The sequence below is a fragment of the Lonchura striata genome, chromosome 8 (assembly GCF_046129695.1).
Source record: "Lonchura striata isolate bLonStr1 chromosome 8, bLonStr1.mat, whole genome shotgun sequence".
NCBI lineage: Eukaryota > Metazoa > Chordata > Aves > Passeriformes > Estrildidae > Lonchura > Lonchura striata.
In genome coordinates this window covers 31,060,791-31,077,432 of record NC_134610.1, presented here as the reverse complement: position 1 = coordinate 31,077,432, position 16,642 = coordinate 31,060,791, and the positions used below count along the sequence as shown (strand labels likewise).

The 16,642-nt window shown below is 38.0% G+C and overlaps 1 protein-coding gene across 1 annotated transcript in view; it reads right to left on the bottom strand.

Annotated features, from left to right (window-relative positions):
• COL5A2 (collagen type V alpha 2 chain) overlaps positions 1–16,642 on the bottom strand; it is a 97,138-nt gene that overhangs the window by 36,394 nt on the left and 44,102 nt on the right. The window contains exons 2-8 of the mRNA XM_021531409.2: positions 10,847–11,071; positions 9,526–9,539; positions 8,196–8,228; positions 7,591–7,623; positions 6,907–6,960; positions 3,299–3,409; positions 1,571–1,648 (exon numbers count right to left, since the gene is read on the bottom strand). Coding sequence (XP_021387084.1) covers positions 1,571–1,648; positions 3,299–3,409; positions 6,907–6,960; positions 7,591–7,623; positions 8,196–8,228; positions 9,526–9,539; positions 10,847–11,071 — 548 coding nt within the window. The remainder of the gene's footprint in view (positions 1–1,570; positions 1,649–3,298; positions 3,410–6,906; positions 6,961–7,590; positions 7,624–8,195; positions 8,229–9,525; positions 9,540–10,846; positions 11,072–16,642) is intronic.

Here is a 16,642-nt window from a genome sequence, read left to right as displayed (position 1 = left end):
TCATTACTCAGATGAATCTCATAATGGAATCAATGACAATCAGTCAAGCTGAAAAGCAGTAATGAAAGGATGTGCTTAAATGTATCATACAAACCACCAAAAGAGCTTTCCAAATCATTGTGGTTAGCTACAAAAAACTCAGATTGTCCCTTAGAAAGTGCCATGGGACTTTTAGGAACAATCTCAAAACTAATTGTAACTTTTAACATTAAATATTATCTTATTTGAAGGTAATTATCTTGGTTCTAGGAGTACAAAAATATCTATAACAGACAAACATTCATTTTGACAGAAATTTGAGACTTATGTCTTTTAAAATTCAGCAATTTTTTACTAATTTTTAAAAAGAAAATGTAGAAGAGTTAGTAATGGGCTATTAAAGAAAAAGTTAATGAACATTAGAAACAAAACCTTTTTTCAGCTGTCAGTTACCCAGTTCACAAAAGAGGAAAAAAGAATGTCACATAACATGAGAAAGAGCAAGCCAGTGCCAATTGACTTTAGCAGACTTTGTGTAAGGCCATAGATATATTAACATTAAATTTAATCATATTAGAGAATGATAAGAGATGGTACAAGAGATGCAACACCTTGAGAAAAACCGAGTGAAAGGATTAAGCAAAACAACGAAAGCAACAAAGCGGGACAGACTTGTGGAACAAATTATTTTAGTTCAGAAAGCAAATACACTGTAGAGAGACAGTCATCAAAAAGTTCTTTGAAGAAACCACTGAAAAAGTTAATTCTAAGGCAAAGTATCAAATTATCTTTAGAATCTTTCCTATGGTATTGGAATCAATTTTGAAGGCTTCTTATCTTGGATAAGATTCAGGTAGACAAACTCATGGGCAATACAATCGCTAAAGGATGGTTTCTTTCAGAATGGATGTTAAAAATATCAGCAAAGAGGGTAACTATTTCCAAGATATCAGATGTGAAGAGAGGTATTATTAGGAAACAACCCCAAGAGTTCCAGAAGAGATAACTTAGGGTAATGAAACAGCTCTCAGAGACAGCAGAAAATTTCAGTGTTACCATTAAGTCCCCAATGCACTCAAAGTAAAGAGCATATCTAAATAGTGAGGGATGGCAGTGCAAGAAGTGGGCCACTGGAGAAACAGGAAGTCTGTCTTGAAACAGCAAAACATAGATTTGAGTTAAGAGCTGATTTTGAAAGTATTTTTTTTCAATTATTACCAAAAAAAAAAAAAAATCTGATTTGATGTCACATGTGAAAAGAAGTTACATATTTGTTTATTCTGCTTTGTGTTATACCTGACAACTTTCAGTCACTCTGCAGTGACTCAAGAGGAGCTGTTTTTTTCTCCTGTACCTTACTGTTAATAGCGGTAATATTCCAGAAGGAGAGAGGGATAGATGTGGGAGGAGAAGTTGTCATTTAACAGAAAAACATTTTTTCCCCAGGTACTGTGACAAACTCTACCAGAATATACTGCACATCCAGGTTCAAGAGGTACAGGAAGCTGTAAAGGATGAATTTCCTTTTGGGTTTTTGGACATGCACTCCACTTCTAGCCTCTCTTACAGTACAGGGTTAATTTAGTCTTACCACTGCACCAGGCATCAGTCCCATTTGACTACCAAGTCCAGACTTCTCATCCAGTCCTGCCATCTGAGCTGAAAAGGGCTGGAAAAATAAGATGGGTGATTTTAGCTGTAAGTCATTGAGATGGTTTGTAAGGCAAAAATCCATGCAATCACATCTTCATCATTTACCTTGCTTTTGCAGTGATAACAGCTCAATCCTTGGTTTAGTCACTAAAACAAAATTTGTCTCTCCTCTATATCTGAGGTGTTTAAAGCTTCAAAAACCATGTGAATACATTATATGTTTATTATTCTATTTCCACTTTAATATTAAACAAGTATAAAATGACCAAAAAAGAGGAAAGCCTCCCACTAAATTAATTACATTTTTTCATGACTTCAAAATCTAGACCAAAACTGCCATATTCCTTCATGTCTTCTAAGGCTTCCTTTTTTTTAACTTCTCATGCTTAAAGTTCAGAAATATCTTAAGATAAATGGAAATGTAACTGATTTCATGATGACAAATTAGAATTTTTAAGCATCTTGCCCTTATCCAGCAAAGCTGAAAGCCACTGCTCTTCCTATCAATTAACAGAGACCAATGAGCTAGAGAAGGGAGAAACTTCAGTGCTCTCCTTCTTATGCAAGCAAATAGTTGAAATCAAGAGTTTTATTTTGCTTCATTCAGAGCTAGAGCCTCATTCACAGCAAGTCAGAGCTTACAGCGGCTGACAACAAGTAACAGCTCAAACATAGATTCAAATCTCCCAACATTTACAGTTAGTTCCTCATTAGATTGGTCCCCAAACACATTTTCTAAAGGCTGGAGATTGCCTGAGGTCAGAGACAGGAATGCAAACAAAAATTATCTTATATTTCCAGCCACACCTTTCTTCCATATATTCTATGCAGGATAACACCCATTATGGTGCTTCTGTGATTCTAAGAGACTCCTGTGTGCTGAAGATATTTACTTGGGCTGAGTCTGCTGGATTCAGAACTGTTGGGAAATGTGGTTAAGACATGAAATGCTGCCCAAAGTTGCAAACTATTGGCCTAACATGAATATTGCAGATTTTTGCCACTGTAACTACTGTTTTCAGGAACATCTCAGGAACAATGGAATGAGAAATCAAAACAGATGTCAAAAAGCAATAAATGTGTAACTGAATAGACTTGAAAAATTCAAATATGTATTTATTTATTGACCATAATTAGTATCCAATAGAAGGGGGAGGAAAAAAAAAGTTTTGCAGAATACCTTGTCTGTATCTATAAAGCTGGTTAGGAGCACTGCTTTAACAATTTCCTAATCTTCTTAGTGTTTGTCTGAATAATTCCAGCAAGAAGTATTATCAACCACAGTTTAGTTTGTCTCATTAGTTATTTTTAATTTATTTATCTTAATTTTCACTTTTCTATATTCCTAATTTGGCGCACTCATTTCCTCTGTACTATTTCACAGAGGCTGGTGGAAGTAAAAGAACCCTTGTGGTGGTTCTAGATTAGGGCAGTTTGGCTTTGCTAGGTGCTAAAATCTGTTGTGAAAGGTGCATCCTTTCCCAGGTTTCTCACATTCAACTTGTCCCAGTTTTTGGCAGAACTTGCAGTGCCACTAGCTGCTGCCCCTTGTGACTGGGAGACAGGAAGTGTCTCCATGGTCATGGAACCAAAGGCAAGTCACCGTTTATATCACGTGGAGCTGCTCCAACACTCCACTTTGAGCTAAAGCAAATGTAAAACTTACCCTGCTTATTCCATCTGGTCCTGGGTGAGTGGGATGCCCTGGAGGACCAGGATCACCAGGCTGGCCAGGGATACCAGGTTCCCCATCAATGCCTTGAGGACCACGAGGACCCTACAAAGAAAATCAGGAATGCCAGCAGTGTGTAAAGGTATTCACTGAAATCATTGTAATTAGCAAAACACCTGCTTCTTTGGGATAAATCTGTATTTCTACAGAAAGATCTCCAAACAAACAACATCCCTAAAGCTCTGTTCCCACCTTCTGATCAGAAGCACTGACTGAAATTAATCATGAATCCAACACTTAAGTAAACTGCAGTAATTTCTATCATAGGCTTTTTTAGAAACCAAGGCTTCCAATCATTCCATACTAGAGTATACTATGCCTGAAAAACTCTCTGGCTTTGCACACCATATAGAATGAAGTTAATTCACTTCTAAAATAAGTACAGCTCAAATAAGTGTAAATATACGCTGAGGCTTAAGAAACTACAGAGTAATGCTGGATTTTCACAGCCGACTTGACATCATGAATGGTTTAGCCAGTTCATAGTACTGTTGAATTCTCAACATAGTTATGATGCCAGAAATGCAGGGAAAGTTACCTGGTGTTGAAATCATCTCTAGCTAATATTTACAGAATAGGTTAGAGCCCATCCTGTGGCTCTCATTTTAATGTGGCTCCCACTTTTAATTCCTAAACTGCACTCACCTCAAAATTAAATATGGAGGCAGCTAATAAAACATTAGTTGAACAAGATGAGTAGTAATGGGACCAACAGACATGCTTCAATCATAAATACAGATTTTCAAGTGCTTCTTACTACTTTTCTTCATTAGAAGAAAGTGCTTGACCAAGGCAAGGAAAGGTTTTAGACTATGTATTGACCTCTTCCATTTTAAGGATCCTTAAACATAGAATTTTAGAAGCCTTGCTCACTGAGTCATCTTTTCAAACACAACTAATCATTACACAGATTGCCAGGTTTTCCATGAGGTGAGGACTGTGTCCGCAACACATTTCAGTGGAATTTATGTCTGAAGTGGTATGGTTTGAACTAGTATGGTTCACACAAGGAGTTGTGAATAGATGGTATTCTGAACAAATGAGAAGGTCTGTACATGTTGGACAGAAGAAGAAGGTTTTAGCACAAAACTTAATTCTTAAATATATCTGTTATAAACACAAGTACACACTGCCAAACCTAGAAGTGCTTACTGCCCCAAGGACGAAAAGAATGAGATACCTTATTTGTTTGTTCTCAAAACAAAAAGAAAACAAAGTTAAGCATTAGAGAAAAAAAAAAAAAAAAAAAAAAAAAAAAAAAAAAAAACCACAGTTGGCTATAAAGAATTTGGCAAGGCTATGCCTTTGCAGATTTCCAATATACACACAAGACACCTTAACAAAGGCTAACAGAGAAAAGGCCTTTTTAAAATTCTTTTTAGAAAAGCATGTACTTTTTAGTCACCAAAAGTCAAGTTGCTCGAAGAATAAAAATGCAACTGCATACCTCAATACCAAGAAGTCATCAAAATGCACATTTGTATTTGTCGGTAGCTAGTGGTATACAACCAATCTGGTGTGGGTTTTGAAAAAATATTGATGATGATTTATTTATTTTACATAATTTATACGTTTATATGTATAGAAAAAAGCCCTTTCATTTTCTTTCACCAGTTCAAGATCAATAAGATTTAAAAAAAAAAAAAAAAAAAAAAAAAAAAGGAAAACCATTCTCATAAATGCCACGAGGTGGCACCATTTAAACACAATTTTCTCATTCTGTCCCACCGCTGCTGCTGAATGAAATAAAAGGAAAAAGCAGCTCATGGTAGAACACTCCCAAATTTCTATTTACTTAAACTGCTACTGCAAGTAAAATTGAGTGTAAATCCACATGGAAAGAAAAACATATGAATGGTTCTGAGGATGTGCAAGTTTATTTTCTGTCTTCAAAAGACCATTTGTTAACAACTAAAATGTCATCATGCACCAAAACTCCTCTTCCCTAGATACATTCTGAAAATGCAGACATACTATCCCTTAGCTGTCTCTCACTGTTACATTAACAAAGAATCTGGTGAAAAAAATATGCTCATATTCCTGAACTCATTTTACATCTGAACTCATTTTACATCCAAACTCATTTTACATCCTGAACTTATTTTACATCTTGCTCACTAGTTAGCATGAGCCTGACTTTAAAGAATAACAAAAAACCAATCTGAAGAAATAAATAAACAGCTTGGAAATATGCTTAATGCATTAGTAATGTCGACAGTCAGTAATGTATTTAGCCAGATTAATTTTAGAAGGGAAGTCTGGACAAGATTATCTGCTCTATGAGGGTTTTTTTCATAATATAAACTGTAGGTGTGAGCTAGCATTTCTTTTCCACAAGTAAAAATAAACCCCCTGCACTAGCAGTCACTGTTTCACTGAGAGCAGTGCTCTTGGTCTCAAACCCACACTCTGGCAAACACACAGCTCATCAGAACCTCTGATGCAACATTTGCAAAGCAGCTGACTGCTTCCCAGTCCTGTGTTATTCCTTGAAAGCAGAATAATAACCTGTGTCAAAAGGACTCAAAGCCATTTACAGCCTTTTGGGATTTTAGTGTTTGTGGCCACCACTCTGTAGAGGCATGGGATGCATGGCAGGGAACCAGCATCTCATTGACAATACTGCACATTAGGAAACACTTTGAACACAGCCTCATTCAGAAAACACAAGTCAATATTTCTCTGTGCACCCCAAGACTGCACAACGACTCCCAGATTTCTATTAAGTATTTTGATACTCATTCTTCAGACAAATGTCTTCTGGAGATGTGAAGAGCAGCATTGTCTTGGCAGGCATCTCAAAGAGGCTACACACTTCCTGCACTGCTTTAACGACGTCATTACCATCTACTGACAACAGGCACACACTGGAAACAGGGCAAGGGAGTCTGGTTTAGGCCTGTGCCTAACCTCAGGATTGGCTTGCTCTCTCCTGAGTGGTAGGAAAATATCCACATTGAAATTACAATGATTCAACTCTCAAATCTGCTTTTAGCAGCTTCTGCTCTTCAACCTAGCTTTTTGAAAAGAAACATGTCATCTGGGATATTTTCAAGCACTTCTTTTTGGTCTTTCTGTGGTTCTCCATATGCAGACACCAGAATTCCCTTATGAAGTCTTTATTTCCACTGAGCAATCCTGGTTACATTATTCACCAGCATACCAAAAAATGTAGTCACATATTAACTCCTGCTAACTTCTGAGCTTTGTCTTTTCTGCAGTGCTCCAAGCCACATAGCAGTCACCAGCAAACAGCCATCTAATCAAAGGAATGTGATGTTCTAGTTCTGTCTGAAAATGTTTGTAGAGAAAGTATGATTTTGGTGGAACTACTGCTAAACCGCTGTCCATGTCTCAAAATATTCAGGTTTCAATCTACCCCAGCAATGATGAAATAGAAATGTTTTCCTCTTTGTTACCTGATTCCTGGAAAATACGAGGACAGTTTTGGTAACTCTAGAAGACACAGAGACAGTTTAAAGCCATTTAATCTTTTGAGGTTTGCTTCAGGTACTTTATTCCTGAGCTATTTAATAACTTACAGGTCTTCCCTTTGGTCCTCGTTCTCCTCGTGGACCTTGTGAGCCTGGAGGTCCCTAAAAGAAAGACCAGAAATATTAAGCCTCTTTTAAACTACCGAATGATTAATAAAGCTCTGCAAATATGAAATCCAATGCTTATTTGAAAATTAATGTGTGGGATTTTTTTCTATATCATTATGGAGACAACAGCTATAATAACCAAGTATTCAATATTTCTTCTCAACTGGACATTGTCAGAAGGGAGTAGAACCATGGTGCAGAGATCTACAAAATGGTTTCATCTCTCATGTTAATCCAGAAAAGATTTCCTGAATGTTGGGTCTGAGACACCCTCCCTTCTAGTCCAGGACTGCTCTGTGCTCAGGCACAGCATGGAGCATCCTGCAGCTCCTCCTGCTCCTGCTTGGACCCTGCTGGAGAGGCATTCTCCAGCATCCACCCAGCACTAAGGGCCTCAGATATCCATGTGCTACAAGCACACATCCATTCATTTGGGCATCCATTCCCTGACACTGGGAAAAACATCCCATCATCTTCTCATTTCCTCAGAGCCAGTGGCTCTCCAGATAGCACCTACTGAGGGGTGGAAGAACCCTCCTTCACATCACTCTCACAACACAAACCAGTCATGGCAGAGAGGGGCAGATGCCTCATCAGAGAAGCAGAAGATGAAAAAGTACTCACAGCTGGTCCAGGGCGGCCTCGTATTCCTGAAACCTAGAGCAGGGAATATAAATTAAAGTCACCACACATCATTGTTACTGAAAAGCAAATAGCAAGGCAGGACATTAAAGTACTGAGAAAGTTAAAAGGGTTTTTAGGGAAAGGGGGAAAAAAGTAGTAAATATAATTTGCACTGGCTATCTTTTTCCAATTTGAATATTTTTATTAGCAATGTGATCAAAATCTTAGCAGTATCACTGCTCCACTAAAAAGGATTAAATAAATAAGTGAATTACAATGATTTAGGCTCAACTTATTATTTAAATCTGTTTGCCTTCACACTAGAAAGGAATAAATAGATAATGAAATCTTATTTAACCCCCTCTAGATAGTAATTTACCAATTACACTTCTACAAAAATCTAACCATAAAAATAAAGATTATGGCAGAAGAACTAACAACTAGCAGGAATTTCTAATGTTACATATGTGAAACAGCATACTAATTCCACTCCTTTCTTTCCTAGGCTGTATGGTTTTATTTACTTCATTACTGAAATTCTGCTTTAAAGCACTAATATATGCATTTCTAGGATGTGCTGATGGATGAAGAAAATATTGACTTACAGGTGGCACTACTCCAGGTTCTCCTTTTTGCCCCTGTAGGAAAAAGATACCAAAGCATCAGATGCCAGAAAAGAAGTGCAAGTACAATTACCAGTACCAGTTTCAGAGATACCATCCCCGTGACTGTGATAAAACTAATGCTTCCTTAAAAATACAGTAAGACTAAATTAAAGTATCTGTGACAAATAATCCATATTATTTTAATGACTATGGACACTGATTAAATGAAGGCCATAAATTACCATTATCTCCTAGCTGCATAACATACTGTCTGAAAGAATTAAACTAAAAAAAATATGAAGCTTTTCTCTTAGAACTTCAAGAAAATGCTAGAAAATACATTGGAGCTCTGTTGTTGGATGATTTGAGTCATGTGTAACACAGAGCCCAGAGCAGCATTTAGATTCCATTTCTTCAAGGTACTAAATTAAAATACATATCATCATGGATATAAAAATCCATCTGCAGCCTCGGGAAAGGTTATGATACAGTGATATTGCATAGCTTCAGTCTGAAGGACAACAGCAATTGGCAATTGAATTTTTTTTTGAGCTGAATGTGTTGACAATGATTACATCAAATAACTGGGTTTAGACCTACCAGTTGTAACTGGTTTTTTAAGGAAAAAAAGAGGACTTTGCAAAGATAAAAAGTGTCCTGCCTTGCTTATCAAGTAATAATTAATAAGGCGGGTACAGTCCATTTATTTCCATAAACTACCACTGCAAAGAGTACTCAGTTTTGGTGAGTGCATGTACTTGATCATCTAAAATTTATTTTGATTATTTCTTGCAGTTGTTTATTATCTTAGAAGCCTGTTTATGGGAATGCCTTTTAATTTCTTCTATAAGAGCAGGTCTTCCCTTTGTTTAATTGCACACAATAAGAGAAGCTGCCCACAGAACTGTGGCTCTGGGCAAGGACACAGGATTCCAGTGCCACATCCTGCCCACTGGGCAGCTCAGCCTCAGCACAAAAACCAGCTGCAAGCTTTAACAGTTCAGCATCTAGTGACAGAACACTCTCTTCCCTCAGCCTGTGGCACTGCTAGAGGTGACACAACCAAACTGCTCCAACTAGAATTCCTTTGATGTAGACAGCAGGGATTTTCAGCCAGGGGAGCCTCTATATTAAGATCAGGATTTCTGACTGCATCCCAATGTTTTTTTCATGTGGACTGCAATCTCCCTAGCCACCAAAGAAGGCTAAGAGAAAGAACTACATGTTTTTAACAGAGATTATGTGTATCTTTTGTGATATGCTTCAATGAGATGCATGAGATTCTTTTGACGGTAGCAACACATTACAAAAAAAGTAAAGGAAATCTTACCTTTCTTCCTCTACCTATGAAAAAGGACAAAAGAAGAAAAGAGAATAAATTAGTGATTTTACTCAGAGAGGCAGAATTCAGTAACAGTTGAGTGAAGGTGTTGCAGCTAGAGCCATCCCTGATCCTGGATGCAGAAGGGATGGTGTATTGCCTACAGGGAGCTGGGAGAGTTCTCAGGGACACACATACTCACTGGTTCAGGTGTGAGGAATCACAACACTGTGCAAAAATGTGCTGTAATTCTCAGCCTTTTTCCTCATTGCACAGAGTCACAAAAAACACTTTGGGAAAGCAGAGTATCTTGTGGGGAATTGTGAGAAGCTGTCCTAATGACTGACAGAAAGTCAGAGGAAGCTTTATTACTGACTCCAACAATAACTATTGATGGATCCACAACATATTACATGGTATTCTTCAGAAAAAAGAGCTCACAGAGGTATTTCTGACCTTTTATTTTTTAGAAAGCACCTGCACAACCATGGGCATACATTCAAAGCCATAGAGTCACACTCACGCCATAAAAATCCTTCAGAAGAATATTTTATAAATGCCTCTAATAACAGTAAGGAATTTGGCAATGTATCCATACTGCTTTTATATTTGCTGGGTGTACCCTACTGGTGTTGGCCCAATGCCTCCCAAAACAGAGCAGGATGCACCATCTATTTATTAATGCTCACCACATCTTGCTCCACTGCTCAATTACCTAAGTCCCTGCTTTTGTCTTTATCACTGCTTTGTTCAATATTAAGCTGATCAACAGCTATTATATCTCCTGACGAAATTAATTATTATACATTGAATGCAGCTCTAATAATTCAATACACAGTATTTATGTCTCATAAAAGGACCTATGTTTTCACTTTGGGAAAACATTTTACATTTATTCAGTTTACATTTATTTGAGGGTCCCTGAATTGAACATTTTAAAGAATGCACTTATTTTATATAGCTATGTATTCAATACATATACATACATATATATATTGATATAGATATATATTAGTATGTTTATTATATATAGCTATCTTTCAGTTTCAGATGAACCACAAAAAGAAGCCAGAATTCAACCTCCTCAAAATATCAAGACAGATTTCAGATCAAACTTTCAGCTGTAAAGCCATTTAGGCTTATATGAGACTCATAGTCTAAATCAAACTATTTTGAGTTGGTTACGGGGCAGCCCAAGAGGGACAATAACTGCCAAGTATCTATTTTCAGACTTAAATTTTCACCATAAAAATAGCTTTAGGAATTTCAATATCACAGGGCTCCTAGTTCCTTGGGCTGCCTCTCCTCTCAAACTAGAAAAGGCTCTTACCGATGGTGGGGTCGAAATCCCGTGGTGTATGGGGACACACAGGACAGCACTCTCCCGGGGGCACCTGGGGGTTCTCACACTCCAGCAGATCTTGACACTGGATTTCATCGCAAAGAATAGCTCCATTGTCACAGACGCAGATTTGGCACGGTGAGGGTTTCCAAATATCCCTGTTCAGGTACATCTGTCCATTCTGAGTGCAGGCTACTTCTTCACCATCTTCTCCTGGGACAGAGGAGAGAATATACAATATATTTTCCAACCATGAAATCAAAGGAATGGGACTGGACAAGGAAGGAGAATGCTTCTCATCTGGACATGAGAAGCAGCATTACGTACACAGAGAAAACAATGCACCAGCATAGCTAAAGCTGATGTTAAGGACTTTTAAGAGCTATATCTTTCTTCTTTTACCACCTTATTTCTTAATCAGAAAGAAGTAAAATAGAGTCCTCAATTTCCCCGCACTATCAAAGGAGCTTTGCGTGTCACTCTGCTCAGCGGGGTGTCACCTCTGCCCTGAGGAAGTCCTGCCAATTCCCTGCTCTATATAAGTGCTGAGCACTTTGGAGAGGTCTGACTGGGGACAAGAACCTGAGACTTCTGTCTGGAACAGCACACGCTGCCTGCTCCCTGATGGCCTACACAGCCAGATGGGACAGGGCTCAACAGACACAGCAGCAGCTGGGGGAGAGAAAAAAGACCATCCCATTTATTGGGTGAGGTTTATTTACTGGTGTGTGGGAATACCAGCACTGAGAATCAAATCTGCCAAGCAGGACAGCCAGCCTCTGTCCAGAGGCAACAGCAGCACCCACTGCAGTGGTACCTGCAGCAAGGAATCCAGCTGAGTAACAGGCGGCTCCTCACATTATTTATGTTCAGTTTTTATAATCCAGCAGGCCGTGGCCCCACATGATTAACCCAGCATGCAAACAATACTGCCATGGATATATCTTATTAACTACATACAGAATACCCCTTAGATATTTTAACCATGTATAAAAGACCATCCTGTGTGACTATTTACACAGGCCCAGTATGCATTGATTATATGCATACATCTTCTCTATTTACTTATTCACACAACCACATTTACATTTGTACTGTTTTACCATATATAAGTCTTTGCCTTTATTTTCTTCCTAGTTTGTAGCCAAACACACTGGATATGTTTAGATTTTTTTTTTATCATGAGGTGAGTATATCTCAGTATCTTCTCCTAAAATTAAAATATATCTGAGAAAGAGTTCAAAAAACAAATAAAGTAGAAAGTTTTGCTTGTGTAGCCAAGATTTCACAGAATATGAAAGCAGCAAGAAAGGACTTTTTCATTTTGTCCTAATGAATATTTCATCCCCTAAAGGAACAAGCAGCTGCAAAACCAAAGAACTATCCCCAGGCTGTCCATAGACAGTGTGTCACAACTTGCAAACCAAGAATCCCAGTGCCAAGACAATGTCTGAGTCACACACGGCAAAGCTGTCACAGTCCAAAAATTTTTCTCCTGACCAATGAGATGCTACAGAGAAGACTGATCTTATATGGGTGGGAGCTCCATCTGACCACAGAAATCCCTCCTATCCAAAATATCTTTTAAATGGGACAATGCAGTTAAAACCACTACCGAAAGTTCCCAAACAGATCTAATTTCTAACTGATAAAAGACTGGGAGTAGAGTCAATTATATACATAGGATACATCTGCCTAACCAAAGATCATAACCACTGTTTGTTTAAGCAAACCTGTTACTAATGTAAAAATTAACAGCTCTAAGCACAATTTCACTGTTCTACAAATTTCTGTCCTAATTTAAACCAGATGTCAGCAGAAAATTACAAAGTAATATATATGAGCAGATTTGGAATTTCAGCTTTGTGCCTCATCTCAAGCCCAGTTGCTCCATCAAAGTCAAAGCTTGAAGAAAGGGAGCAGATGTGTCATTAACTGTTGCCTACCATCACTAACAGCTTTTTAACACTAACTCAATTTGAAATTTTCACCAGGTCAGCTCTTCTTCAATTGCTTTATCACACCAACAGACTAAATGACTCGAAGAGGTGCTGCAGAAGCTCGGGAGGAAATGTTTTCAGTGTGAAGTAAAGACATCAAGCAAATGTGCTGTACAGTCCATTTATGACACTGTGAGAATCATTTTCCAAACTACAGATCAGATTTTGGAAACCACTCTTCTCATTTCTCCCTTGTGAGCATGACATAATGCACTGTCTGACATATTTAGCCTTTTCCCCCCAGATGTCTGGCATATGGTCTATGTCTTCTTTAACATATCACCCACAGAACTCGTTGTGCTGTTCAAAAGAGCAACAGTTTGCATAAATGAAATTTCTAAGTTATTGAGCCCAAAGCCAGCATTCTATCATAACTTCAAATAAACCACATAGCAACTGCTTTGGCAAATCAGAGCTGAGCCAGATGGTGACTAGCTTCTGCCTGGGTCCTGCTAAGCAGCTGGAAAAGACGCAGACAAAGGCAGGGGAAAAGCACATACCAACTTCTGAAAGCTACTAAGAAGTCTGCATCCCTGTCAGATTGTAGATACGATGACAATTAAAAAAAAAATTAAAAAAACCTCAAAAACGAGATAAAACCAAAAGAAAAAAACCGACTACCTCATAATATTGTCAGAAAACAAAATGATACATCTTTTGATTACATTCAGTGTTCCTAGGGATTGTTTTCTGCTGTGACTGCATTACACTGAAAGAGTAACCTGGAAAGGGCAGCTGTTTCAAAGCCAGCTCATTTCACAAGAACATTTTGACATTCTATTCCCAGGCCTGAACTGCAGGCATGTTATCCAGCTACACCCAGAGCAGCAAAGGCAGCAAAGGAAATCATTCTACCATTTCCTCTCTGGAAATTTGCAGGTTTGTTTTAATCACAGAGACCAAGTTACAAACTCTTTATATATCACATGTTCTTTATACCTCTACAGCTGTAACATAAGGTGCTGAGTGGCTTGAGAAGCAGCTTTGGAAATTTTTAATGAGGCAAAAGTATCTGTTAGGCCATTAACCAGTTCCTTTCTTACCAACAAAAAAGTACAACTCTAGTTGGTTTTGGACCTGACTAAAGAACTGACAGGATTCAAACCCACCAAGTCTCAAAGCAGTCTGCAATTGTAAAAGGCAAAGTAGGAGAGATACCCAATTTAAGGACTCATTCATCCATGAGCTTACACAACAACCAGCCTTCAGAAAGAGGATTTCAATGCAAAGCACAGTAGGTAAAATGCAAATTTTTTCTGCTATATATTGTTGGAGTATGGTTTTACTTTAAAGAATTAATTTATCAGCAGTCAAACCACCTGTTACAACTGATTTATCACATCCTCAGACACACAGACTAGCATCAGCAGCTTGGAAGTAAAATCACACCAGGCACTGACATACCCAGTTTGGTGTCACCGCTGAAGCTGTGCTAATTACTGGGAGGGGAGGAAGGGGACGGGGGACCCAACGTGCCATCCCAGCCACTAGATGGCTGTCAATGTCCACCAGTCATCATGAGCAAGTGTCAAAGTTGATGCACAGATCAGGTGTGTAAGGCCTCCTCTGCTTTGGGCTGCTTGTGCTAAGCTTGTTTTCATTTCAAGTACATCTCTCTCAAGGTTAATTCTCAATCCAACCGCAGGATAAGGATTTTAAAGGATAGCATATGAAATAATTTCAATTTTTCACCAAATAATTTTGAAAGCAACACCTGAAAATTTACTGCTGCTTCATTTGTTGTTTAAAGTTACTTACTTCATATTATTGTGCCCATATTGCTTTCACTGATTCCTGGCTCCCATCTTGCATATGGAAAACAGAAAGTAAGGTCTGGACATGGAACCAAGCAGACCAAATAGAAAGAAAGAAAGACAGAAAGACAGAAAGAAAGAGGGAAAATGATGCCACAAAAATGTGCACCATAAAAAGTAGAAGCAGTGAACCACCACTACTTCAGCTGAGGTGATGGCTGATATATGAAGGACAGGAATACATCTTTCAATGACCTACTTGAAGAAAATAAATGGCCCAAGCAAAACCTGTGAGTGTTTTCTGCAGACATGAACAGCATTGAGTCATACATGAAATAAAAAGGAAAAGAAAAAGATTTGGCATAAAAGCAAGCTTCATTTCATCACATTTTTACTGGTCCTACCAAATGTGCTAATTAAAGGAGTCTAGAGGCTGACAGACCTACAGTGGTAGAGAACACAGTCTAACAAAAGCAAAAAAGATGATGACTGGTACTGAAAGCAGTCTGCCAGTTTTAGGCTTTCTTCTGCCAGGAGGGGCTTCTTGATGCATAGTGTAACCAAAGCCCGATTCTTTTGCATTGTTTAACACCAAAAGACTGGAACAGAAGGGGTACAGTTATTTAATGAAAAAGAGCTGGAAATAAAACTACTTGCACAGGGGTCTTCTCATCCTCTCTTTGTCATCCTCATGCTAGTTTGTGAAAAGCATAGGGAAATATAAGATTACACAGATACAGTGGTTTTAAATTTTAAAAAGCTAGAAAATGAAAAGCTGAGTTTTGAGATATGAATTACAAAAGTTAATCCTGCTGACTCACAAAGCAGAGGTGCAGAAGTAAATCAACATGAAAGATGATACGTGCTAACAGCCATTCTGCAGATGTATTGCTGTGCAGTAGAGACTGCCAGGACAGGGACAAGAGGAGCTTGGGCTTAATAATGTTTGACTGCCAGCCTGCTGCAGTAATAATGTAGGGCATGATCCAGATCCCATTAAATCAATGGGGAAAACTCTCTCATTCAGTTCAATAATAATCTGACTGCCTGTTTTGTTTATATTTTTGTGGGGTTTTTTATCTGAGTAGTAATAAAGTATTATCTTTCCTAATACTAATATATAATATATATATAATTACTGTGATTTGCAAATTATCATTTAAACACCAATTATTCTTAGAATCAGGTGGTTTTCAGGAGTGCTGACAAATACAAAATATATTTTGCATTTGTTGCACAGAAACAATTCTTGTTAATGACTAACAGAGAGAATTCACAAAAGAGCTTTACAGTTACATACATGAGGGTGTGTGGTATATGTGAATACCACAAAGATGAACCTGGAAGGCTTTACTAACAAAAGACTGAATTGATGCACAATTTTGCCAATTTTGTGCACATAAGTATTTAGGAAGATAAAGGAGTTCCAAGTTACTACCCCACCTCCCTTGTAAAAAAAGTGGTTAAGAACAAATCCCTTGCATTATACTTATGGGAATATACACAGACTGAAAGTTTAAAACACAAATCTGTAGGAAACCAGATTTCATCAGAACTTTTTCTTAGGAAAAGAGGTGGGGGAGGGTTAATCCATCCTCCAAAGTTCCTGCTTAAAAAAAAATCCTAGGGGATCATTTGCAAAGTTGACAATTAATAAGCCTTTTTAAAAGCATTCCACAGAATAAAAGGTGTTGAATGCTTTAAAGTCCAAGTGAGTTTCAATGTGATTGAGGAGGTTAGCTCTCTAGACAAGGAGCTGCAAGCTTTCAGAAGTAGAAAAGTTCCAGAATGTAGATAATTTTAAACCATGTATTTTCAGCTGGAAAATTACAGGCTCAAATGCTTATCCTGCAGAGGCCACAAATACCATTAAGTATGAATAAATACTGTGAAACATCAAGGTGCAAGCTCCCAAGAAGAGACTTAAATGTTGAAATTACTGAGACCATCAATGAAGCCTTCCTAAAGCCATACAGTTCATCTGGCCAGATGCTTCTAGCTGGGAGGGAGTTCACCATCTGAGATTCATC